Below are 25,815 nucleotides of genomic sequence, written 5' to 3'. Positions count from 1 at the left end.
CAGCTAATTTTTGTATTTTTAGTAGAGACAGGGTTTCACCATGTTGGCCAGGATGGTCTCGATCTCTTGACCTTATGATCCACCCGCCTCGGCCTCCCAAAGTATTGGGATTACAGGAGTGAGCCACCGTGCCTGGCCAAGATAAAAGCATCTATTTTTGGACTTGTCAAGATTGCCTCTTGGAGACATCTAGGGAGAGGAGGCAGCTGAAGTGTGGGTCTAGGAACCTGGCATTGACCAGCAGTACAGCATCACCTGGAAACTCGTCAGGAATGCAGATTCCCAGGCACCACCTAGCGCTATGGCATCAGTATCTGCGTTTTCACAAGACCCCTAGGTGGATGGAAGGCACATCCTTGGAGTAGCTCTGGGCTACAGCTTTCATAAGGCCCTGCTGAACAGCAGCACTGACCTCAGTCTATGACACGGAGTCTCAGCTGGGGAACGAACTATCCCCCCACGGGACACGTGGCAACATCTGGAGACACTCTGGTTGTCATAAATGGGGAAGGGGTGCTACTGCTGGGTAGAAGCCAAGGATGCTGTTCAATGTCTGGCAATGAACACAACAGCCCCCCTGCAACGAAGACAGCTCCGGCCTCAGTGGCCAACAGCAGCCAGGATGCTGAGCCCCGGTCCTCAGGAAGTGCGCGCAGAAGGTGGCGAGGGCATCCCGGCACTGTCTTGAGCCTCAGATTTCCCGCCTGGGCTTCGCCCCCTCCTTGGACCTTCTCCCCCTGGGCGCCAAGAAACCACACAAAGGCCAGACATTGATGAGTCACTTACAGTTTATTTTTGCCTGAAAGTATTTCACATCTCTTTGTACACAGCTACGTGACAGTAGTATTAACCATCAGGAAAAGCAACAGTGCGAGGGGAAAGGTGGCATGTCTTGTTTCTTCTTTTTTTTTTTTTCCTTTTTAATTTTTTTTATTTTTTTAATTTTTATTTTTTTTGCTTCTGCTTCTTCCCGCACCAGAGTGCTGTGAAGTATGGGACCGGAGGGGGGAAAGAAAAGAAAACCAAACAACTAAAAACAACAACAAAAAACAAAACACAAAACAGAACACACTCACACACACACGAAATAAAACCTGGCACGGAAAATGAATTAAGACTGGAACCCAGTTTCTTTTTTTTTTCCTTTTTTAAAAAAATGAGGGGCACAGTGGGGGGTAATGAAGTCTACCTAGCAAAGTATAAAACGACAAAAGCATGGTTTCCACTGAATAAGATTAAATATATATAAAACAAGTACACTGACTGTGGGGGAGGTTTGGAGGTGCCGGAGGAGGGAAGTATTTGTGCTAAACCAACAGAAAAAAGGGCTGGGGGGAGAGGGGGACCCCAAATAAACCATCAACGGGCTGTTCTGTACAGTGAGGGCTTGTTAAGAAAAAGCCGACTGTTTATAAAAGAAACGGAGGTTGGTTTGTCTTCGGAGCAGGTGGGGACAGAAGGAGCGTCTTCGTTGCAGTGGTGACATGTGGGGGGTGGCGGGGGTGGGGTGGGGAGGGCAGTCGGACTGGCGGAGGCGACACATCTCTCTTTTCCCAAGAGACCATGCAGAGAGGCGGGCATGCATGGGGCCACGTGAAGCACACGATGGCAGGGGGAGCCCATGGGTGACAGAGTCTCCGTTGGGGACAGGGGACAGCAAAGGCTGACAGGGACAGGAGCTCCCTGGGGGTGGGGAACAGCTCTTTTACCGGGGTGGACTGGAGAGGGCGGGTTAGCAGCCTCCCATTCAAGTCTAAAAGGTGCCGAGAGAAAGAGCTTGGGCCTTAGTGGAGCAAGGGGATCTTAATCCCTCCTCCTCCAGCCTGAGCCCCACCTCGTGAGGGAGTTGGAGACATTTGGAAATCAGAAACGCACAGTGGTGGGTGGGGGAGGTGGGCAGACAGACAGACAGACGAGAGAGCATTAGCATAGAGAATCCATTACGAAAAAGCAATTAATTTTTCCAAGGAGGTTCTTTTTTTTTTTTCTTTTTGTTGTCTGTTTGTTTCCTTTAAAAAAATAACAATAATACTACCACTAACCCGACAGCTGACTGGTTTATACAGTACTACACGCCAGGGGGGGCGGGAGGGCGGTGGGGTGGGGGGGGGGGACGGTCAAAGACTTCATAAATAAGAGGCGGGTCCCAGACCCGCAATTTGTCAACATGTCTTAAATAGGTGCATTATTTAAATCTTATGTACAACAAGAATCACTTTGCATAGCAATGGTGAGGACACAGGACGGGTGCAGTGATGTGACTGGGTCTTCTTGTCCCAAGGGCGGGGGGCGAGTTCGCAGCTCAGCTCGGAGCCTCTAGGAAGAAAGCATCCTTCGTCCGGCCCGCAATGGTGGCATCGGAGTTGACTTTCCCCACACGACGGCATCAAACACAAAGGCAAAGAAAATCCACAAAGGGTCCCCCACCCCCCAGCCCACCCCCAAACCCCTCCCCGACCCGCTGATGCTCCTCTTGTTGCTACAAAGTCCACTTTAGATCAGGTCAAAGGTTCCAATTACGAAGCTAAAAGAATTCGGCGGGGGCTGGGCGTGCTTGTGGGCCCCCTCCCCACCCCCTCCCCCCTCCGCCCCCAGAAAGACTCCCCATCTATCTCACAGCCAGGGCACCAGGGTGGGACCCCAGGACCGGCTGCTCTGTGGCTGTTAGTCAAGAGTTATTTTGTCGCGGTTGCAAACGTCTTCCTGCCTTGAGCTGGGAGCTTCACCAGGCTTCGGTGTAGCGGACGTCCACTTCCTTCAAATTGGGAAGCTTGGCCTGGGGGTGGCAACAAGAGTCCTTGTCACGGGTAGGCCATTCCCTTGTAGAAGCTGCCAGTGCCTGGCTCCACCCGCATTGCCGGCTGGGGGTCCCTGCCACCCTCTCCCCACCTTGGTGCTGTGGGCTACCTGGGCTCTTGGAGGGGTGGGTGGCCTTAGGCAGAGAACAGAGCAGGTGGGATGTGCCCTGGCCCCAGAGAAACCAGGCAGCAGGGTTCCCATGCCCCCGCCTCCGATGGCCTTCGGTCTCTGTCTTTGCAGGTGGAAGCGCTGGGGTTTGAATCCAGGCCCTGCCACTTGCTGCTGCATGGCCGTGGGCAGATCACCCAACCTCTCGGGGCCTCAGTTTCTTCCTCTGTGGGCCAATCTGACTCTAGTCCCTGGCTCAAAGGATGGTGCTAGGGGTTAAACACCAAATGTAGAAAGCCCAGGGCACCATTATATGCCCTATGAAAGGAAATTGTTCTCATTTTTACTGTTAGTGATATTCTCATCGTTATCAGAGAATGGACAGGGTGAGTGACGTGGATCCCAGGAAATCCCAGGTACCCGGGGTTTGGCTTAGATACTTCCCACTTGAGGCTCCGCCTAGGCTGGATGCATTACTGGACTCTGTGATTCCACCTGCTATGTCTCTCCATTGTTTTCTGCTTTCTGTTTCTGCTACCCAGACTTCCACTTTTCTTTATGAACAGTTGGCTTTTTTTCTTAACAAGCCTCCACTATACAGAGAGGTAGCTGCCTCCTAACTGGCCTCATGCCTTTACATCCTCCCTCCCTACTTTCCTGTACACTGGCCAGCACACTTTTTGGATACATGTACACGTATGTATGCATGAACACACACACATACACACACGCACATGCAACTCCTCGCTGCTGCTCTCCTGTGCTCAACAACCCTCAATGGCTCCCCACTGCCCAGGCAGAGGTTACAGGTGGGGACCTGCAGCCACCTGCAGTGCTATAAAGCATACTAAGCCAGCCTTTCAAAATTAGGAGACTTCACAGAAGAATCTAGATTTCAAGGTTCTCTTGAAAAATGGGAAGGTCTGGCCAGACTGGGCAGTGAACAGTGGGGCGTGGCCTGCCTGGCACAGAGCAGAGACCCCTCCTCCAAAGGACAGGCAGCTGCTGTTTGCTCGAGGCCCCTCCACAGGGAGGCCGGTCACAGGCTGGCAGCATTAAGTTGGCACCATGTCTCTCTCAAATGTGTGAAAATAAAAAAATCGACTGAAGTGATTTTTCTTCCCAAGTGGCCTTTCCTGCACTCCCCATGTTCTCTTTCCAGCTTGGTCTCAGTAGCATCTGACTTTCAGCACTTTGAACTCAAGATAATCCAGGCAGCATTTCTCAAACATGAGTGTGCCCAGAAATCCCCCAGGGTGGGGTTACCTGGGGTGGCCTGGATCCTGTATTTCTGTTGGCCCCCGAGTGGTGCCGAGGGCGCTGGTCTGCAGACGCCACCCTGAGTGCTGAGGTCTAAACGCTGGGATGGGTGATCTGCTGGCTGTGTCCCTGCCACCTTCTGTGTCCCATACGTCCTCTCTTGGACCTCGCTCTCTACCGACTGTCCCTCCTGACCCCACCAGGCCCTCTGCCCGCCTTGGTTTGCTGAGCTTGCCTGTGCCTGCCAGGAGGGACTATCCCCCGGAAGGGGACTGTGGCAGCCACACCTTGGTTTCCCTGTCCCTGACATGGGCCTGGTACACAGCAGAGGCTCCAGAAGCATCTGGAGGATGCCCCAGTGAGCCCGCCCTGGCGGCAGGAGGCCTTGCTGTAGGAGGTGGGCCCCGGCCAAGGGCTGCCGGGGGATTCCCTCTAAGTAGCTTCCAGAGAACGAAGGTGCCAGCGTGGCCCACGGGTGCCATCTGTGCCTTCTCACCTTTGAGCCCAGCCCTTCTCTCCCACGATGCTGGCCCTCTGCCAGTCCCGCCTGCTCCTTCTGGGGCAGCTGGTACAGGCCCAGGAGGACGGGGTGACAGGAGGCCACTGAGGGCCTGGCTCCTCCAACCTTCCCAAGATGTGCACGTGTGTTTCTTAAAATGCCCCTGCCTTCCACCCTCCGATTCTTTTTCTTTCCCTGATTTCACTTGCTGGCCTAGTGCCGGTGCAGCGCAGCCCTCAGTGGTGAGGCACCAGCCCTGCTCAACCCTCCCTGCTTCTACTCCTGCTCCCTCTCAAAACATTTATTTCCTAACAGCCAGAGCATGCTTTGAAAAGCATGACTCGCTGCTCTGCTGTGACCTGTGAGGGCTTTTTCCATCCGGCCCCAGCCCATTCCCTCTCTCAGTTCCTGGCTACATTTGCTGCAAAGCCAGGCCTGGCCCATCTCTTCTGTCTCAGGACCTTGGCACTTGCTCTTCCTCTCGCCCTTGGTATTTCTGGCTTCTTACGTTTTGGGTCTCAGTTCCTGTGGCCTCTTCATCAAAGGCACCATCCCTGATCACCCCAGGCCACACAGGCCCTCCTATTTCCAATTACTTCCCTGCTGCTTCCTCTTTGTCACTCTTTTTGATCTGCCATTATTTTATGTATTGATCTGTAGGTGTCATCGTCCTTTACTGGAGAATGAGCTCTGTGCGGGAGATGCACCAGCATCCAGATGCTGGCTAGAGGAAGGAGGGGAGGAGAGTCGGGAGGAAGGAGGGAATTACCTTCAGATCTTCGTAGGTGTCAGCTGAGAGCTTGGTGCTGTTCATGTTTAAACTGCAGAGACTCTTCATGGCTGCACAAGAGACAGATACAGTTGTTAGGAGAGCGAGGCCCCAAAGGTATGCAGGTATGGGATGGCCAAGCTGGAGGAGCTGAATGCAGGTGCCAGGCCCCCTGTTAGGAGATGGGGCTGGGGAGGGAGGTTTCGTAGACACAGCCAGGGTAGGTGGCCCACTAGACACCGAAAGTCTATTTCAGGCACGTGCTGATCTGAACAGAGCCTTCGTTTTCTTCCCACCCTCTGAGCCTCCCTCCCTTCTGGTCCCTCCGTCATGTGCCCCCACTGCCTGGACCTGATGTCCCCAGAGCTTGCCTGCCACACCCCAGATCAGGCCCGAGGCCTCCCCACTAAGGGAACCCCGGATGGTCCCCCCGTCGTCATTGACTTGGTGCTGCTTCTTGAAAGCAAGCCTCAACCTCTGGTCTGTGTTGGAGTCACACGGGGAGCAGACCCCTCCACCCACTCCCAGAGACGCTGAGCAGGGCCACAGCAGGGACCAGGGCTGCAGCAGGGACCAGGAATCTGTACTGTTGATGAGGACCGCGCCCCCCCGGGGGACTCCAGTGGAAGCAGCGCATCTGCATTTGCAGCCAAACTGGCCGAGCGCTGCCGCTCTGCCTCCACTGACCCAGTCACCTGCCCCCACCTCCTCCCAAGCCACCCAGCATTTGCCAGCGGCCCGGTAGGGGTCATGGCCCCTGCTCAGGGTGCCTCCCCCTTGGCCAACTCCCACAAATCTGTCTTCACACCCAGACTCAACAGCACCTCCCCGGGAAGCCTTTTCTGACTCTTCCCACTGAGCCACGGGTCTTCCCGTCTAAAGCAGTGGGCCTGGAAAAGGGAAAGCTGGTCAAATACAGAATCCCGGGCTCAATATCCCTGAGGCTAGTTCAGTCACCTGGGGTTTGGCACACAGGAACTGGCCTTTCTAGGTTCCTTGAGAATTCTGTGCCTCCTTCTATTATGACAGGGCTTCTCAAATGTCAACGGGCACGGGAGCCTCCCAGGCATCTGCTTACCGTACGGTGTCTGAGTCAGGAGGTCTGGAGTGGGCTTGGGAATGTACATTTCTGACCAGCCCCCAGAAGACGCTGCCACCACTGGTCAGGGGACCACAGTGGCAATGTACTACAGCCCCGTCCTTGAACTCGACCCCTCAGTGGACTGTGAGTGTCAAGAGGCTATGGGCTGGCCTTACTCATTTTTTCTATTGCCTCTAGAATATAAGCTCTCTGAGGTTAGGGATATTTTTCCCTGTGTTTTTCCTGGCACTTGGAATGGTGCCTGGTCCACAGCAGGTGTGCAGTGAACACATGTTTCTGAATGAACGAATTTCTCTATCTGTGCATGGTGCAAAGTCAGTGCTTGGCCAGTTTGACTGAAGCAAGGAAGGAATGAATCAAGCGGCCCCTCACCCCCCAGCTGCCCCGGAGGCACTCACAGCTCAGGGCCAGCAGGCCAGCGTCTGTGACCGGAGTCTCGCACAGGTTCAGCACCTGGAGCATGGTGAGGTGTTCCGACAGGAGCCGAAGGCCGGCGTCTCCAAACTGTAGAGCACAGAAACTCTCAGCCCTCTCCCGGCCACTCCTGGGGAAGTGACTCTGAGGCTGGGGCAGAGGTGGAGGAAAGGGATGGGGACAGAGCCTGGCTCTGAGGCCCATGGCCCACCAAGCCCTGGGGTCTGGGCTGCGTTTGCTTCCCCTAAACAATCCCACGCCTCTCTGACCCAGGTTAGAACCCAGCTTCTGCTGTTGGGAGCGGAGCCAGGCCAGGGCCCCCTTGGAGTCAGTTTTGCCTCCATGAAGGAGGGCTTTGAACTTGTCTCTCCCTAGCTTCGAGATGCTGCCTAGGTGGCTTTCTCCTGCTGGGTGGACAGTGGAAGGACAGGGCTGGGCCAGGGGCAGGCTGCGGGGACTGTCCCCAGTTTTTCTTCTGGAATATTAGCGTGAGGGTAGAACCTGCACTTCACAGGTGTGCAGTGAAGGCCCCTTCATCTGCCCTGTGCGGAGTACTGAGCAGTGCAGTTCACACTGAGCTGGGACTCAGCAGCCACTGGCGTTACTATCACAAAAAGACCCAGAAGCCTCCTGTGCAGCCCCCCGCAGGCCAGCGAAGCCTGGCTCACGTCTCAGCTCCACCTCTCAGAACCTCAGGACTCGGAACTGGGCACAGTATTTCCAACTGGGAAATGGGCTGCAGGGCTTCATGAGGTCCTCAACCTCCTCTAGCCTTAGGGAGTGGGTGCTGAGCTTGAGGGAAGGGTCGCGTAGTAAGCAATGCCTGGGGTGTAGGCAGGGAGGCGGGTGAGGGGCAGGGAGGAGGGTGAGGGGGCAGGGAGGAGGATGAAGGGGTAGGGAGGAGGGTGAACGAGTTAGGGAGGAGGGTGAGGGGACAGGGAGGAGGGTGGGGGGCAGGGAGTAGGAAGAAGGGTAGGGAGGAGGGTGAACAAGTTAGGGAGGAGAGTGAGGGGGCAGGGAGGAGGGTGAGGGGGCAGGGAGGAGGGTGAGGGTGCAGGGAGGAGGGTGAGGGGGCAGGGAAGAAGGTGCGGGGGCAGGGAGGAGGGTGAGTGGGCAGGGAGGAGGGTGAAGGGGCAGGGAGGAGGGTGAGGGGAAAGAGGAGGGTGAGGGGGCAGGGAGGAGGGTGAGGGGGCAGGGAGGAGGGTGAGGGGGCAGGGAGGAGGGTGAGGGGGCAGGGAGGAGGGTGAGGGGGGCAGGGAGGAGGATGAAGGGGTAGGGAGGAGGGTGAACGAGTTAGGGAGGAGGGTGAGGGGGCAGGGAGGAGGGTGAGTGGGTAGGGGGAGGGTGAGGGGGCAGGGAGGAGGGTGAGGGGGCAGGGAGGAGAGTAGGGGGGACAGGGAGGAGGGTGAGGGGGCAGGAAGGAGGGTGAGAGGGCAGGGAGGAGGCTGAGTGGAAAGGAAGATGGTACAGGGGAATAGGGAGGAGAGTGCAGAGGTGAAGGAGGAGGGTGTGGGGGCCTGCAGCAGGGTGGGAGGACATACCTGAGTGGACCACAGGTTCAGCTGCTTGAGCGAAGGCAGTTTGATGAGGTGCTCGGCGCAGGCACTGGTTACATTGGTGAAGGCCAAACTGAGGTTCTCCAGGTTTCCGAAGGAGCCGGAGCTCAGCAAACGAGCCAAGTCAGCGTCCTGCGAGCAGACGGGGGAGAGGCCTGAGGGTGCTGCTGGGAGTTCCCGAGACCCTGAGCCCTCCTATCCCCTATCCTCCTCCTCTCCCCTCGCCCTACAGAGAGCTAGCTGTTCCTGGGGGGCAGCAAATCCCAGGAGCTGAGGTGGGGGCACAGCTTGGTGGGATGGGCCAAGGGGGTGGCCAGAGAGGGAGGGGCTGCCACGCATCCCATGGATGACAGCTGCCAGGCGGAGGAGAAAGCCTCCAGTGCTGTGACTCACACCCTGAGTCACCAGCGGGGTGTTCCAAGGCCACGATCCTCCCACAGGCGTCTGTGTGTGTGTGCCTGTATGTGTGTATATCTGTGTGTGTCTGCATGCACGTTTGTGTATGCATGTGTCTGTACATGTGTCTGTGCACGTCTGTGTATATTTGTGTGTGTGTGTGTTGGTGTGTCTCTGTGTGTCTGTGTGCATCAGGGTGTGTGACTGGCTGCTTCACTCCTGGGCAGCAGCTCATGCCAACACTGAGGCCACACTCAACTCTAATGCCTGAAGACACCAGCGCATGCCTGAGCACTGGACTGGGAGGTTCCTAAGACAACCTCCACATTCCCCTCCATCCTTGAGTGTCAGCGGCCCCATGGCTGCCCGGAATGAAGGCTGATTTAGTGTGTGGCCCCACACACTAAATCTGGAAAATGGGATGTAAGCAGACATGTCAAGTAGAACTTCCAGGAAGTTTCTTAAGAGGAAGGGGCACGTTCTCTTTCCTGCTGGCTGGAATGGAGACAAGAGGTCTGGAGCCTGAGCAGCCCTTTTGGTCCAGGAAGTAGAAGCCATGTGTCAAATATAATGGGGGCATCAGAATAGAAGGAAATAAGACCCTTAAAGACCTTGTAAAATGCGAATGGTAAGATACACAAGCTTCCAAGGGTTGCTGTGAGGATAAAACAAACTAATAGAATAGCATCTGACACACAAATGCTCAAGGTATATCTGCTATTATTTCGAGTACTATTAATAACTGCATATCAACACTATTATCACCAACAATCTGTATCATATTTTAACTTCCTTTTTGGTTTTCATTTCTCTTCCTGTAACCCAGCTACCCCCTGGAACAGCTGGCACGTTAAGTACTAGGGGGTCCTTGTGCCCCGCCCTCCATCACCTCCCATCTCAGCAGCAGACACCACCTGCCGTTCCCCAACAGAGAGGACCAACCCAACTTCTCCATCCAGCCCCAAAGAGAACCAAACCAACTCACTGTGGACTTGGAGGGCAGTGTTAGCCTGGTGGGCCCGCCTTTCCTTTGCTGCAACAGAAACCAGGCCGGTTACAACCATTCTTTTCCCCAAGTTTCCATTCTAGACTTCCACCTCTGTTAACAACACTCATGGAGCCATTGTTATTTTCTTGGTGGTACAAGGCAACATGGTGGTCTTGGTCTCAGGGGCAAACCCGGAGATGAGGTTTGAGCACAGGTGGTTTACTGGAGGGTGATCCCAAGAAACACCAGTGGGAGAGTGGGGAAGTGACACTGTGGCTACCTATAATGGAAGGGGTGTTATCAATCCAGCTATCACTGGGTGGGTACTGGCACCAAATCCCACCGGGGGACTCTAAGAAATGGTGGAGAAGCCATGTCTCAAACATATCTCACTGAAGGGGTGAGGGAGCTGGGGTATTTATACACACTCTCCCCAGAAGGGACTGGTTGAGGGCTGCTCCAGGAGATCAGAAGGCATGAATTTCCTGCCCCTTCTGTCCTTCTGTGTACACGTGTGAGTATATGCATGTGGACATACAAAGTCCTTCAGCAAAGAGGTGTGGGTGCTGGCATTTGGAAGTTGGGTCCCCCATGTACTGAAATGGAAGGGTCTAACGGACATGGAGGAGGGAGGGTGGGCACTGTCCTGGCCAGGCCCCAATGAGCTGTGTGACTCTGGGGATTGCTTTGCCTCTCTTTGATTACCTGAAAAGTGGCAGGTGGTAATACCAACTTCTTGGGTTTGGAGGAGAATTCAACGAGATTGAGGTCCACTCAGGTCCAAGTACTAGCTGCCCTGCATCCCGCCCTGGCCCCCCCTGGCCTGCTGGGCAGGGGAGTGGTCCGGAGCAGCCGGTGACTCACCAGCTCCTTCAGCTCCCGCTGCCGGTCACACAGCTGCTCGTACATGCGCTTCCCCACGTCTGTGCTCTCCAGGGTTGAGATGATCTGCAGTTGGGTGTCGTTGTTGTCGATGATGTTGTATTCCAGCATCAAGCACAGGATCTGTCCAGAACCGCAGGGGTGCATTACGGACCCAGCCTGCCACACTAGCTCAGCACACTCTGTGCACCCCAAGGGCCTTGTTTTGAAAACCAGCAACCCCACTATCCCCTTTCTGCAGCCCCGGCTGTGTAAGGCTGGGCAAATCACCTGCCCAACTTCCTGCTTGTACAATGGTAGCACCAGTGACCACGCACTGAGGTTCTCCAGGTTCAAATGTCAATGGACATGGGAGTCTCCCAGGCATCTGCTTACCGTGCGGTGTCTGGACATGGGGTAGGCCCCTGGGGGATGTTTGCAGGCCCCTGAGCACTGGTGGAAAGGCCAGAAGTTAAGACACCTCTCTCTCCCCAGTTCCTTCCCCAGTGGCTGTCACAAAGTAGGTGCTCAAACTCACGGAATGGCTCAGAGCCCTGGGCCCATCTACCGCACAGCTTCCTAGAGGGCCTCATGACTGCACATGCGGCTCTTCTGCCTGGGGGTCGACACGCCTGACAGCCCCGCCTCTGACATTCCCTTTCCGATGACGACTTTTTTTTTTTTTTGAGATGAGGTCTTGCTATGTTGCCCAGGCTAGTTTCGACTTCCTGGGCTCAAGTGTTCCTCCTACCTCAGCCTCCCGAGGTGCATGCCATGGTGCTCAGTTCTAGGACTTCTCACTCACCAAGGAGCGGGTCGCTCAGCCCACGCTTCTCACAGCGCCTCTTGCCTGTCTCCTGTCTCCCTGCTCAACCCTCCCCCATGGCCTCCGAATCCCTGTCACAGGACAGCCAAGATTAAATCCAAACTCCTTCCCAGCACCTCTAGGTACCCAGAGGGCTCTTCATGCCCATCCAGCCACATCCCAGACCTCTTGCCCCATGGCTCCCTGTGTTCCAGCCACCCTGGCCTCCAGCAAGCCTCCGCCCGGGATGTCCCCACAGCCTGCTCAGTTCCCACCTTCCCGCTGCCTCTTCCCCAGGGCTCACATCTGCCCGAACTCTCATTTCCACGGGAGCTCCCATGGCTTTGCTGCGCCTGCCAACTCTTCGATGCTCTTCCCACTGAGGGGTGAAGTCTAGCTCCCACGGCTTTGACTGAGGGCCGGCCGCGGTGACTCACTGCCAGCAGGAGGATGTGGCAGAAGTGATGCCGCCTGCCTTCCAAGGGAGGCTAAGTTGAAAAGTGGCATGGCTTCTGTCTTGGTTCCCTTGGGACAGTTGCTCTGGGAGTCTCAGGCTTCTGGGGACTTTGGGACAGTTGCTCTGGGAGTCTCAGGCTTCTGGGGACTTTGGAGCGTGCAGGGAGAGAGAGGAGCGGCAGCAGGTGAGGGGTGACCTGCGGGGCTGGGTGTGTGTGTTCTTGGCAGGTGGACAGGCTACCTGGAGGCCATGAGGTGAAGGGTGTGGCTGGGGAGCCCCATCCGCCAAAGCCCTCATTGTCTGAGGCCTCTTAGGCCAATGTGAGAAGCCTTGGGGCTAACCCAACCTGGCCCCATCTGACTGATGAGGCCCCAAGTGAGAAGGGCGTAGCTGTGCCCAGGTACCCCAATGCCCATGTGCAAAAGAAATGAACGATCTTGTTTTAAAGCCCTCACTTAGGGGTGGTTTGTTACACAGCAATAGATGAGCAGAACAGAAGCGTCCCCAACCCCACTGATCCATGGATCAGCTGGATCACAACGGAAACAAATACACTGCATGATGAAGGCTCGAGGCCCCCACGAAGCTCAGGACGGCTGGGACTGCACACCTCACCCACTGCCCCCCGTGCCTGCAGCAGCTCCTGGCTCCCAGCAGATGCTCTATCAGCACGGACAAGGGACGGGGAGCCAGCCACCCCACCAGGGACCCCGACCAGCTCCTTACCTCCACCATGGTCTGGTTCCCCCTCAGTGCCAGGAGCATGCAGGGACCCAGCTTGTTTTCCGCCAGGGAGAGCAGGAATTTTTTGGTCTTGTAACAGGAGCCCATGAGGATGTGCACCTGTGAGGCAAGAAGGCCCAGGTGAAGGGACAGAGACACCCAGTGCCAGCCTCCAGCGTGCTGGCAGGAAGTGAGCCCAAGAGCCATTGAACAGACCTGCCTACATGCTGTCCAGACAGCCAGGTGTTCTAGGATCACCAGGCCCCAGGGGGATGCAAGAAACCCCTCCCTGGCACACGATCTAACCCAGATGAACCCTGAGGACACTATGTTGAGTGGAATAAGCCAGTCGCGAAAGTCACATTCATGATCCCTCTTTTCATTCTGTCTTTTACCTTTTAGTAGTACCTGATTTAACTATAAGCCCCAGCTCAGCAAGGGTATCTTTTGTATAAATTTATAATACTAAATGCAATAAAAGCTGACTAGAATGCAATTTAAAGTCTCTTGATTTAAACAAATGTAGCCCTTGCTATTTTTATTTTTTTTGAGACGGAGTCTTGCTCTATTGTCCAGGCTGGAGTGTGTAGTGGTGCGATCTTGGCTCACTGCAACCTCTGCCTCTTGGGTTCAAGCAATCCTCCCACCTCAGCCTTCCTAGTAAGCTAGGATTACAGGCATGCACCACCATACCTGGCTAATTTATTTCTATTTTTAGTAGAGATGGGGTTCACCATGTTGGCCAGGCTGGTCTTGAATTCCTGAACTCAAGTGGTCCGCCCAACTCGGCTTCCCACAGTGCTGGGATTACAGGCGTGAGCCACTGTGCCCGGCCCTTGCTAGTTTTTTCAAGAATCTGTAATAGAATCTCTAAATATGTAATCTCCTGCCATTATAAAAGTTCTGATATTTGAAACACTTATTACGTTGAAGTTTTAAGCAGAAGGAGACTCTGACTCCACTTACATGAGGTACCTGGACAGGGAAATTCAGAGACAGAAAGGAAAAGTGGCTGCCAGGGACTGAGGGCGGGAGGAAGGGGGAGTCAGTGTGTAATGGATGCTGAGTTTCAGTTTCGGAAGATAAGAACGTTCTGGAGATGAACGGTGGTGATGGTTGTGTAACAACATGAATGTCTTCAGTGTCACTGAACAGTGTGCTTACAGATGCTAACTTTTATATGATGTGTATTTTACTGCCAAAATCAAAAAAGCCCCCTCCCCTGCTCCCCTCAGGAGTCTGCTGACAGTTGATCCTTTGAATTCCTGGCACCGCTGGAACCAGGCAGAAACTTCTAGGCAGCCTTCGCACGTGTATGGGGTAGGGGACGTGACGAAGCCCAGCCACCTCTGCCAAGCCCGCTGTGAGCTCGGAAGGGTGTTTTGGGAGACTGCCTGCACCTCAGGAATCCAAGAATTGGCAAATCCTGCTTCCTCTTGGGTTATGTGTTGGGCGGTCTATTGTTCTGGTGCATGGGCGATGGGGGCCCAAGGGCATGGGTCCCCGGTCACCAGGGCTGGGGGGAGGCCTCGACACCCCATTGGCTTTCCTCCAACTTCACACAATGGCAAATGCCCTTGGCGGAGGAGAAAGCAGCCTCACCAAGGGGCCAGCTTCCAAGCCATGCATCTCCATGGCAACAACACACTTCCATCCAGCGGCTGCCTGCTTCCTTCCTTGTGTATATTTTTTCCGCTCCATCATGAACAGCTCTGGCATACAAATGCAATCTCTCGGGCTGGGAAGCCGCCAGCTCCCTGCGCTTTCTTGCACCGAATCCTCACATTGTAGGGTGGGGGCGGGGGGCACTGCTGAGCGTTGCTATGGTGAAGCTGTGACATCAGAGGAGAACCCGAGAGGTGACCGAGAGCGCAAGAGAGGTGGTGCAGGCTGGCAGGGGCAGGCATGTTCCTAGATGCGCAGGGCCCTGAGAGGCCTGGGGTGGCCAGCGAGGAGTGGAGAGGGAGTGCATGAGGCAAAGGGCCTAAAAATAAGCCCTTTTCAAGAAGCTCCCAGGGGCAGCGCCTCAATTTGTCATCGCTGCACAAACATCTCTGCTGAGTTCAGTGTGGAGAGCCAAACCAGCCACCCAGCAGAGAGGAGAATCACCACCGGCATCATTTCCGAGCAGCGACTGTGCCGGCCCGCCGGGCGCCGTGCATCTACTGTCGCATGCGATCGCTGCGGTAACCTCGAGAGGCCAATGCGAGGCTCCCGGACGAGGCGCTGAAGCTGGCAGACGCAAGTTACCAGCCCAAGGTCAACAAGCTAGCTCCCAGCAGAGCTGCGACTGGAAGCCCAGTTTGAGTGTGGGAGCACCAGTGACCAGTAAATGGAGCGGGTTTTCTCAGCAAGTGGAGTCGGCGAGGCTGCTGGCCACTAGGGTGCAGCATCTGCCCTGGGGGAGGAAGAGTCTGTGGCCCTTTACTCCTGGAAGAAGGCATGTGGGCCTGGCCAAGGAAGGGCTTGGAAACAGAAGGCCTATGGGACCCCAGGGACGCCACCGAACCTCTGTGGGCCTCTGTTTCAACAGAGGTGTAATTCAGCAACAAGGATGCAGTACAGATTAAAAAGGATAGTGCATATGAAGTGCTGGATACAGTGCCGGGCACAAAGAAAGTTATCATGGATGCAGCTATTGGTTTGGTGACCTCAGACCCCTCATGATAGTGGGAACAATCCCCCTGACAGCGACACCTCCTTGTAAGGATTAAACAAGCTGGTGGACCTGCAGTGCCTTCCAGAATCCCTGGTCCCGTTGGGCACTCAATTTCTTGTAGGAACATAACCATGGCAATGAACTGTGTGACCTTAGGCAGTAACGGCCCAGGCTTTAGCTGCCTTGGGTATAAAATGGGGCAATGACATGTGTCGTCTTCTCACTGTGCTGTGAGAGCTGAGTGCAACTGGGAATGCCCAGTGCTTGGCTTGGAGCCTCAGATAAGAAATGAGTAAGTGACAGTCACGGTCACCATCACCACCACCACCACCACCTTCATGATCAGCATTGTGTTAGCCTGGAAACTCCGGGGCTGGCCCCAGGGGATGGGGGACGGCTGTTTTACTAGTCAGGCATGGCAAGCCCAGGGCCCCCTGGAAGTCACCCCACTGGGGTCCCACTGCGTACCATGCTGGCGAACAGCTCCCCGTCATCGTCGCAGGCCACCCCTCCGGGGCTGTAGAGCTGGAACCAGCCATCTTTGCCGGCCCGCACGCTCAGCAGGCATGAGTGGACCTGCCAGATAGAGGAAGAGACAAGTGTGAGCTGCATGCAGCCCCGGTGACAAGGGCGACCATGATCTGCACACACGAACGGGAAAGGCTCAGGCAAGTCCCGCAGTCAAGAAACCTGCTTAACTTTGTTTCCTCCAGCAACCCCCAGCCTTCCACCAAATGCCATGAAAGGTCTTTCGGGAAATACCGTGGCCCCCACACCCCAGAGGACTCTGGCTACTGGCTGTTAGCTGCACAGGAGGGAGGGCAGGCCCCGGCTTGACTGGCTGATCTGAATGAAGCGGGCCTGTGGCTGCACCAGGCAGAGATGCCCAGAGCAACCGCCCACAATCAGCCCCTTTTCCCCTTCTCTTGCCCCCTTTCTCCTTCTGCTATGCCTTCCTCTGGGTGGGGCCATCTCCTGGGTCTCCGTTCTCTGTTCGGTTCTCAGTCCTCCTCTCTCTGTGTTTCTAACTCCTCTCCCGTGCTCTCTGCCCTCTTTCTCTAGAAACCTCTCCCTGCTGTCTCTCTGGGGTTCTGCTGCCCCCAGCACTGACTCTCCCTCTTGGGTGTGTGCCTTCTCCCTCCCTTTCTTGACTTGTGCAGGCACCATCCTCCCCTCCAGGTATCTGCCCTGCTAATATCTCTCTCTCTCTCTCTCTCTCTCTCCCTCCCTCTTTGGGACTCTGCCACCCTCTCTTGTTAGGTCTCATCCCCACTTCCTTCCCTGAGTCTTTCTCCCCCTCCACTGAAGGATCTGTCCGTGGCTGGGGGCAATTTCAGTGCCAAAAGCACAGCTTTCACATTCCTTCCCAGAGCTGTGTGTCTGTGTGGATGGGCCTGTTTGTGCATGTGAGCACACGTGTGTGTGTGTATGGGAGGAATTCCACATCCACTCTGGCCCCTGCTGTGACTACACAGAGAGAGAGGGAAGGAGGGAGAGGATGGAGAGCAGGGAGAGTGAGGGAGAGAGACAGAGCATGAGAGCAAGGGCGTGCACGAAACACAAAGGACTTTTCCCCACCTCCTCCTGTCCTCTGAAGAAAGCTGAGAGAAGTTCCTCATCATTTCCCTTTAGGAAAGGACAATTGGCTGCCAAGAATCTGTTACCCACAGATATTAAACTGATCACAACCCACACACGAACACACAGAAAACAAAGGCAGTGGCTTTTATTTTTCCCTCTGAGCTGGAAGAATATCAAGGGTTCACTTATCGACTTCAAAGCAATAAGGACTTAGGAGTGTTAAGATGTTATTCAACAAATATAGCAAATAATTTTAAAGGAAACAACTTTGGCTTCATTTAGGAAGGAGAAGGTAGAAGGGAAGGGAGAAAGAAGAGTGAGGAGGAAAAGGGACAGAGAATCAGCAGAGAAAAGAAAGAGGCAAACAGGAGAACAAGGGCCTGGGTGTGGGACCTTGGCCAGGGGAGCTGGCTCCTTCCAGACCGGCAGGTCACTGGGGGCCTCATGCACATTTCCCTGGTTTGAGAATTACCCTCCCAGCAGCTGGCCCTGCCTCTCTACTCTGAGAAGCAGCTGATGCCACTTTTGTTCTCCCAATGTCCAAGGCTGGGTTTGAATAAAGGCTCAGTTCCCAGGAGAATTCTGAGACTGTCTTCACAGGTGGCAAGGAAAGACTTAAGTTTAAGAAAAATGGAGACACTCACTGGTCCCTGACATTTAAAAGCACCATATCCACCGTTTCTCCTTTATCCCTCCATGCCTGAGGAACACTTAGGGAAATCGGTGTTTAGAATTGCGGTGTTTTGGAACTAGACTCTTCAAGATCCCTCCAGAACTCGGTTTTTCAGTGTGGCCTGGAGACCAGCCCCTCAGAACCACTTGGGATGCTTGTTCAAAACGCATCAAAATGCATATGCTTGGCTCCACCCAGGCCCCGTGAGCTGGAACCGGGAAGGGATGCGGGGGCAGGGGGGTCTGCCTTTTGAACAAGCTCCTCAGGTAACATAGTTTGAGAACAATTACTCTAGAACTTCTGGAATTACAGCCTGATAAACTGTGGGTTCTGAGTCAGAGAGACCTGCCATGGTTGGACATGGCAAGAACTTGGTGTCCATGTGTCCTCAGATTCCTTCTCAAACACCATTCTCCACCCTCCAGACTAAGTTCCAGTTTGATCCATTTAGCTAAGTCCAGCCAGTTCAGTACCACCTTCTCCAGGAAGCCTCCTGCGGATGGCTCTACGGAGAGTAACTCCCTCTGTCCTCTGCTCATCCTTCCCCCTGTTCTGCCGGGAGCACGAGTCTAGGTCTGTCCTCAACTGGGAGTTAGGGCGCTACCACACCCAGAACTCATGCACACAGAGAAGCAGGCTGTGAGCAGCTCAGAACACAGCACACAGTGCAGTGAGATGGTTATCAGCACCAGGCTCGAATCTTGCTCAGTTGTGGACCAGCTGCGCAACACTGGGAATACTATAGAAGACACTCACAGGGATGCGTGAGGCATGAGAAAAGGAATGTGTCTGACCCAGGGCACAGCACCTCCTAAAGGACAGCTGCTGGTGCTGTTACTATCAGATGATGTGGGCCCAGGGCTACGGGCTGGCTTCCTTGCCTGCCTAGGTCCCTGCCCATGTGCACAGGCTCAGGGGCAGAAGGTGGAAGGCTGCCCTCTCCCTGGAAGCCCAGCTTTGGTGAGGTACACAGCAGCCCTTCAGGGAAAACCCTGGCCACCATGACCAGGAAATAAAAACCCAGCTCTGAATCCCAGCTCAGATTCCTTGCTCTGCCCAGTGATTCACATAATAGCAGAACCAGACAGGATCAAAATGCTGCCTCAGAGCTGGTTGAGAGCTGCCATGCCAGCCCAGCCCAAAATCAAGGCCTCGGCTGCGGGCAGAAACCACCAGCCAGTGGAAAACCACCCCCGGTGAGCCGGCGTTTACAGTAAAACACTGACATCACAGGCTGGGCTCTGCACCAGGCGGGGATGTGTTTATACACAGGCAATGGGTCTCTGAAAGCTGTTCTGAATGCCTGTTGGTAACAAGCTTCAGAAGGCCTCTAAGGGGCCCTCGTGCATCCTGCCATCCCCAGACAGCCGGCCTGAGATGCAGAAAGAAAGGCCTCACCTCTTGCCTGGGGTCTTCGGCGAACCTCTGAATCACGTACTTCAGTTCCCTGGAAGAGATGAGGTGGCCGGAGTTACTGCCGGGGTCTGGAACCGAGTGGGAGGTTTGGGAAGGGGAGGGGTTGGTGTCAAGGAAGAACGGGCCAGGGAGCTGGGCAAGGCGGTGGATCAGGGACGAGTGTCACAGGAGAACTGCCAAGACGAGCCACCACTGCCTCCCAGAATGCACGCGCCGCGGAGGGAAGACCTCAGGACAGAGGCCGTGCGTGCCAGAATGGAATGAGGGCGGTGCCCAGACACTCACTTGGTGAACTTCTCATGTGCGAGAGCTCTGTAACAAAAACAGGGGAAAACACGGCGGTTAACAGAGGCGTCGGAAACAGCACAATGTTCCCAAGATTAACCTCTGGGGACATCTAGACTTTATGTCTGATTCAAAGAATGAAGAGGAATGTGAGTGAAATGCCAACATTTTGTCCCCACTCAAAGCTCCAAAACAAAGGCCTTCTTTGAGGAGGTGGCAGATCAGAGCAACATGAACACACTGGGCCCCCCATTCCCGAAAGTTCCCTGTGCCCACACCTGTGAATAAGAGGGGCTAAGCTGCTGCCTGAGCACGTGTGGGTGCATGTGGGCTCCGGAGACCCAGGTGTGTTCATTAATTGTTCCACGATTAAGGCGGGCGGCACTCATTACTGCACACATCAGCGGCCATCGGGGACCATTCTTCTAAGACAGTTGCCACAGCCAAGAGCGCCCAGGCCTACGGGGACAGGGACTGAGGCCAATGACGTCACGACTCTGCTGAGACTGAGCGTCTCTTAGGAGTTGGATTTCTCCGGCCTCACGTACTGGGGACCCTTGGGGACTGGCCAGGCCAGCAAATGGGGCAATTACTGCGTGTAATGTGCCCTTACAGAGGCAGCATTTCATAAACATGCTTGGTAATCGGCTCCTTCGAGAGCCCCAGCCGCCTCCCGAGGCTGGCTCCTTCCAACCTCTGGAAGGAGACCCGGAGGCATTTCAGGGCCTGGTTATTTTGACAAAGCCTTCTCTTCAGACCATTATCCACCAGACAGCGTTCTCTCTAGTTTCCAGTGATCAATTCAATATGGTGCTAGGGGCTGGCAAGAGAGAGGCAGAGGGTCTGTTTCTGGCCAGGTTCGCTGCAGAGCCTGAGCTGAGCATTGTACCGGGCGTAATCAGAGCGCTTCCAGCATCTCAGTACGGCACAGCGAGCAATGCTACGCGCATTATCTTTTGATTCTTACTATCGCCCTCGGAAGAGGAGCGGCAGGTATTACGGTTCCCATCTGGTGCATAATAAAAAACGCTAACTGCACGGCCTGCCAGGCGCCGTGGGGAGGGCTCTGTTTGCATTCTTAGCTCATGAATCCTTGTGACAATGCAGTCAAGCAGCTCCTACAATGTCCCTGTTCTCCTGAGTTCCCCATTTTTCTGAGGGAAGATGTGCCTCCCCAGGGGTCCCACAGCTGAGGACGTGGCTGAGCTGGTACCGATGTCTCCAGGGTCTTCCCGCTGTGACTTCGCTTCCCCATAACGTGACTAGTCCCCCACTAAGGCCCTGGTGGACAACTGAGGTTTGTCTCACAGGTGGGAGGGCTCCGGAGATGCGCACGGGACTTACTCTTTGGGGAATGGAATGGGTTGAAGCAAACTGGCCAGAGACGGTCTCCAGTCATCATAGTCTGACCTAGAATGAGAGAGGGTGACAGTCAGCTTTGGTTGGGACAAGGAAGGTTTATGGCACTGTTTTTGGTCCCAGATGGGCCAAAAGATGGGGTGAGAGCCTGGCAGGCAGTCAGTGGCACTGACTTCTCCACCTACTTCCACCTCCAGGATGAGCAAGTCAATGTGCTCAGTGTGGCCTCAAGGACTCACAACCGGGCCTGTGCAGAGACTTCCTCATGGCACCCGAGGGGGTGAGCTGTCTATTCCCCAGACTTCACAATGCCCTTTGAACCAAGGCTACGTGATCATTGTTCATGCCCTCTTTGGGACCATTAGGGGGTGTTTTAGGCTGAACTTTGCCCCCCATTCATATACTGAAGCTCTGCACCCCAGTACTTCAGAATGTGACTGTACTGGGAGACACAGCCTTTAAAGGGGTGATTAGGTTACAATGAGGCTGTAGACGGATGTCCTTAGAAGAAGAGGAAACACGGACACGCAGAGCAAAGACCAGCCAGGACTCAGCGAGAAGGCAGCCATCTGCAAGCCACGAGAGAGGCCTCCAGAGAAACCAGCCCTGCCCACACCTTGATTTCAGGGTTGTGCCTTCCCCAACTGAGAGAAATACATGTTTGTTGAGTAAGCTATGAGGTTGATGATACTTTATAGCAGTTCTAGCAAACTAATGTAGGGGGCTTAGGCTGGGACCCTGGGGCCATTCTCACCTTTCTGTGATCAGAACTGAGGGGAAATTCTATAGACGGAATCATAAACAACAAACATTCTAAGCTGTTTGTTTGTAGTTTGGGTCAAACCTCCTGATTTGTTGGATCCCTTTTTTTTCTTTTTTTTTAAATTTATTATTATTATTTGAGACAGAGTCTTACTCTGTTGCCCAGGCTGGAGTGCAATGGCATGATCTCAGCTCACTGCAACCTCCACCTCCCGGGTTCAAGTGATTCTCGTGCCTCAGCCTTCCGAGCAGCTGGGATTATAGGCGTGCGCCACTATGCCCAGCTTATTTTTTGTATTTCTAGTAGGGATGGGGTTTTGCCATGTTGGCCATGCTGGTCTTGAACTCCTGGCCTCAGGTGATCTGCCTGCCTCAGCCTCCCAAAGTGCTGGGATAGGCGGTGTGGTGGCTCATGCCTGTAATCCCAGCTGCTCAGGAGGCTGAGGCAGGATAATTGCTAGAACCTGGGAGACGGAGGCTGCAGTGAGCTGAGATCACCCCACTGCACTCTAGCCTGGGCAACAGAGCGAGACTCAGACTCAAAAAAATAAATAACTAAAAGTGCTGGGATTACAGGTGTGAGCCACCATGCCTGGCCTTGGTGGATACTTCTATTTTTGCTTTCAGACAACAGCTTTTCTTCTTTTCTAAGAGTTGATGCTAAATACCTAGGAATCCAACTTACAAGGGACGTGAAGGACCTCTTCAAGGAGAACTACAAACCACTGCTCAAGGAAATAAAAGAGGACACAAAGAAATGGAAGAACATTCCATGCTCATGGATAGGAAGAATCAGTATCATGAAAATGGCCATACTGCCCAAGGTAATTTATAGATTCAATGCCATCCCCATCAAGCTACCAATGACTTTCTTCACAGAATTGGAAAAAACTACTTTAAAGTTCATATGGAACCAAAAAAGAGTCCACATTGCCAAGACAATCCTAAGCCAAAAGAACAAAGCTGGAGGCATCACACTACCTGACTTCAAACTATACTACAAGGCTACAGTAAACAAAACAGCATGGTACTGGTACCAAAACAGAGATGCAGACCAATGGAACAGAACAGAGCCCTCAGAAATAATACCACACATCTACAACCATCTGATCTTTGACAAACCTGATAAAAACAAGAAATGGGGAAAGGATTCCCTATTTAATAAATGGTGCTGGGAAAACTGGCTAGCCATATGTAGAAAGCTGAAACTGGACCCCTTCCTTACACCTTATGCAAAAATTAATTCAAGATGGATTAAAGACTTAAATGTTAGACCTAAAACCATAATAGCCCTAGAAGAAAACCTAGGCAATACCTTTCAGGACATAAACATGGGCAAGGACTTCATGACTAAAACACCAAAAGCAATGGCAACAAAAGACAAAATTGACAAATGGGATCTAATTAAACTAAAGAGCTTCTGCACAGCAAAAGAAACCACCATCAGAGTGAACAGGAAACCTACAGAATGGGAGAAAATTTTTACAATCTACCCATCTGACAAAGGGCTAATATCCAGAATCTACAATGAACTTAAACAAATTTACAAGAAAAAATCAAACAACCCCATCAAAAAGTGGGCAAAGGATATGAACAGACACTTCTCAAAAGAAGACATTTATGCAGCCAAAAGACACATGAAAAAATGCTCATCATCACTGGCCATCAGAGAAATGCAAATCAAAACCACAATGAGATACCATCTCATGCCAGTTAGAATGGCAATCATTAAAAAGTCAGGAAACAACAGGTGCTGGAGAGGATGTGCAGAAATAGGAACACTTTTACACTGTTGGTGGGACTGTAAACTAGTTCAACCATTGCGGAAGACAGTGTGGAGATGCCTCGAGGATCTAGAACTAGAAATACCATTTGACCCAGCCATCCCATTACTGGGTATATACCCAAAGGATTATAAATCACGCTGCTATAAAGACACATGCACATGTATATTGACTGCAGCACTATTCACAATAGCAAAGACTTGGAACCAACCCAAATGTCCGTCAATCATAGACTATATTAAGAAGATGTGGCACATATACACCATGGAATACTATGCAGCCATAAAAAAGGATGAGTTCATGTCCTCTGTAGGGACATGGATGAAGTTGGAAACCACCATTCTGAGCAAACTATCGCAAGGACAGAAAACGAACACCACATGTTCTCACTCACATGTGGGAACTGAAAAATGAGAACACTTGGCCACAGGGTGGGGAACATCACATACCGGGGCCTGTTGTGGGGTTGGGGGAGGGGGAGGGATAGCATTAGGAGATATATCTAATGTAAATGATGAGTTAATGGGTGCAGCACATCAACATGGCACATGTATACATATGTAACAAACCTGCACATTGTGCACATGTACCCTAGAACTTAAAGTATATTAAAAAAAACAGAGTTGATGCTAATGACGGTAATAACAATGACTATAACAACAGCAGCTCCGATGTCACGGAGACTTTCTACACATGCTGCATGACACTAAGGGCTATACCTTAGTTCATTTACTCTTTACAAGAGCACAATAAAGTCAGTGTGACTAACCCCACTTAACAGATGACGAACTGGAGGCTCAGAGGTTTAAGGTCACACAGCTGTGGCATATGAGGAGTCAAATCCAGGCTTCTGTGACAGCAGAGCCTTGGCTCTCACCAGCCCTGAAAGGCCACGGCTGGGATCTCAGCAAAAGCCAACACCTGCTTGGTTAAGGAAGGAGGGCTAAACCTCAGTGAGAGCAGGTGCGGGAAGCACCGTGCTGTTCACCTGACTTCACTTAACCCTTCCATGAAAGAGCCTCCTTCCTGTGTGCAGAGACAGCGGGAGAGGTCAGTTATCCACTCCGAGTCATCTACACAGCTAGGAAGGGGTAAAGCTGGACTCAGAACCAGGTATTTCAGGCTCTATCACACCATGGTGTGTGGTGAAGCCAGGCACCAGGGTGTCACCCCCATCTGACCCTGGGAAGACCACTGTCCCACAACCGAACAGTATTAGCACTGCTGATAACGCAGATGCAATTCTGTCCGCGCTGCCTGCGCACCGGGGCTTGAAGCAAGGGCACTGCTTGTGTTCGCTCATGGGATCTACCCAGAGGACCCTGTGTGCTGAGTCCAAATTACGGACAAGGAGCAGTATGGCAATTCACTGACCGTGACCACAGGGCTGTGACACAGCCAGGCCACAGCAGGGAAGCAATAGCTTCGGGAGTTTCCTGAGGCCCAACAGGCTGCTTCCCGACCACCTACCAGCACAGCTTCATAAAGAGGGAGTTTTTTGGCCAACTCTTGCCCCCAAAAGCTAGGAGCGTCCAGAGAACTCGCCGGCATCTCAGTCTGAGTACAGATGGGCTTGTATCACACAGCACAGCACTCACACACGGCCCCCAGAGACTGCAGTCATGACAACCCCCATTTTACAGACGAGGAAAATGAGGCTCAGAGCTGTTTGTGATTTCCCACAAGTCACCAGCAAGTGGTTGAGATCTGACCTCAGGTGCTTCAAAGACCATGACCCGTCCTCTCTGCCCCAGCACCTGCACTGTGTTCATAACCAGTTCCCCCACCTGGGTTCCGGATCTCTCTGGCTATAGGGACTCTGCGGAAAAACAAACCCAGAGGTAGTCGGTTCTCGCCTAAGCCAGGCCTGGGCACCTCTGAGGGCCCAGAGCTTAAAACCCTGACACATAAAGTGAGGGATGTCCACTGGAGCAGTCCCCATCTGAATCACAGAGCTGTCCCTGGTGCTCCCCAGCTTCTGACCATCTTGCCTCGGACCACCCCAGGAGGGGCCCAGGTCTCATCTCTGCATCCCCCGTGCTGGGCCCCGGGCCGGGTGGATGGCTGGTGCTTGGGAGGGGACTGCTGAACACAAGACGCAGTACACACTGGGACCGGGCCAATGACAGAGCCTGGGGCCTGTGACTGGCTTCAGAGCAGAAGGGATGTTGAGTCTCCATCTGGGGGACTAGCATGTGCCGCCACGTGTCAAGATCGAGTGGGATGCTCACTTAGATCCTGGCTTGGACTGGGGCAGGAGGTGGGATCTGAACCCTTGTCCAGTGGCCCATGTTGGGGAGGCGCTGCAGAGAGATGCCCCGCTGACACCTGGGCACCACCCATGGGAGAGGCCAGGGGGTGCTCAGACCCGGGCTGGGCAGAGGGGTGGCCCCGGGACCCCTACCCACATACAACTCACCACAGATACACTGTGTATCGGTTTGCGTGCTGTGTGTCTAACTGTGCCTTATATAGAAACAGGAGGAGATGTTTTTTTCACCAAGTACAAATGTTCACTCCCATCGACAATGCGCGGTTTAGATAACCCCTGAGTGTGGG

At 53.7% G+C, this 25,815-nt stretch overlaps 1 protein-coding gene and 1 long non-coding RNA gene across 4 annotated transcripts in view; one reads left to right on the top strand and one right to left on the bottom strand.

Moving 5' to 3' along the window:
- Window positions 1-770: 770 nt before the first annotated feature.
- The window catches only part of CMIP (c-Maf inducing protein), a 266,184-nt gene continuing 241,139 nt past the window's right edge, over window positions 771-25,815 (bottom strand). For all 3 annotated transcript variants that reach the window (XM_031002719.3, XM_055366753.2, XM_019012701.4), the window contains 11 exons: window positions 20,696-20,761; window positions 19,352-19,378; window positions 19,049-19,097; window positions 15,865-15,972; window positions 12,741-12,857; window positions 10,756-10,896; window positions 9,889-9,936; window positions 8,493-8,639; window positions 6,936-7,041; window positions 5,436-5,506; window positions 771-2,776 (listed from right to left, as the gene is read on the bottom strand). In XM_031002719.3, the coding sequence (XP_030858579.1) occupies window positions 2,723-2,776; window positions 5,436-5,506; window positions 6,936-7,041; window positions 8,493-8,639; window positions 9,889-9,936; window positions 10,756-10,896; window positions 12,741-12,857; window positions 15,865-15,972; window positions 19,049-19,097; window positions 19,352-19,378; window positions 20,696-20,761 (934 nt within the window). In that variant the 3' untranslated portion in view covers window positions 771-2,722. The remainder of the gene's footprint in view (window positions 2,777-5,435; window positions 5,507-6,935; window positions 7,042-8,492; window positions 8,640-9,888; window positions 9,937-10,755; window positions 10,897-12,740; window positions 12,858-15,864; window positions 15,973-19,048; window positions 19,098-19,351; window positions 19,379-20,695; window positions 20,762-25,815) is intronic.
- Window positions 20,517-21,382, top strand: LOC134757519 (uncharacterized). Its single transcript, XR_010131596.1, has 2 exons — window positions 20,517-20,648; window positions 20,908-21,382. It is a non-coding gene; the product is annotated as an uncharacterized lncRNA (long non-coding RNA).

Source organism: Gorilla gorilla, chromosome 18 (assembly GCF_029281585.2).
Source record: "Gorilla gorilla gorilla isolate KB3781 chromosome 18, NHGRI_mGorGor1-v2.1_pri, whole genome shotgun sequence".
NCBI classification, from domain to species: Eukaryota; Metazoa; Chordata; class Mammalia; order Primates; family Hominidae; genus Gorilla; species Gorilla gorilla.
The sequence above is the reverse complement of the archived record's forward strand: the minus strand, read 5'-3'. Positions and strand labels throughout refer to the sequence as shown.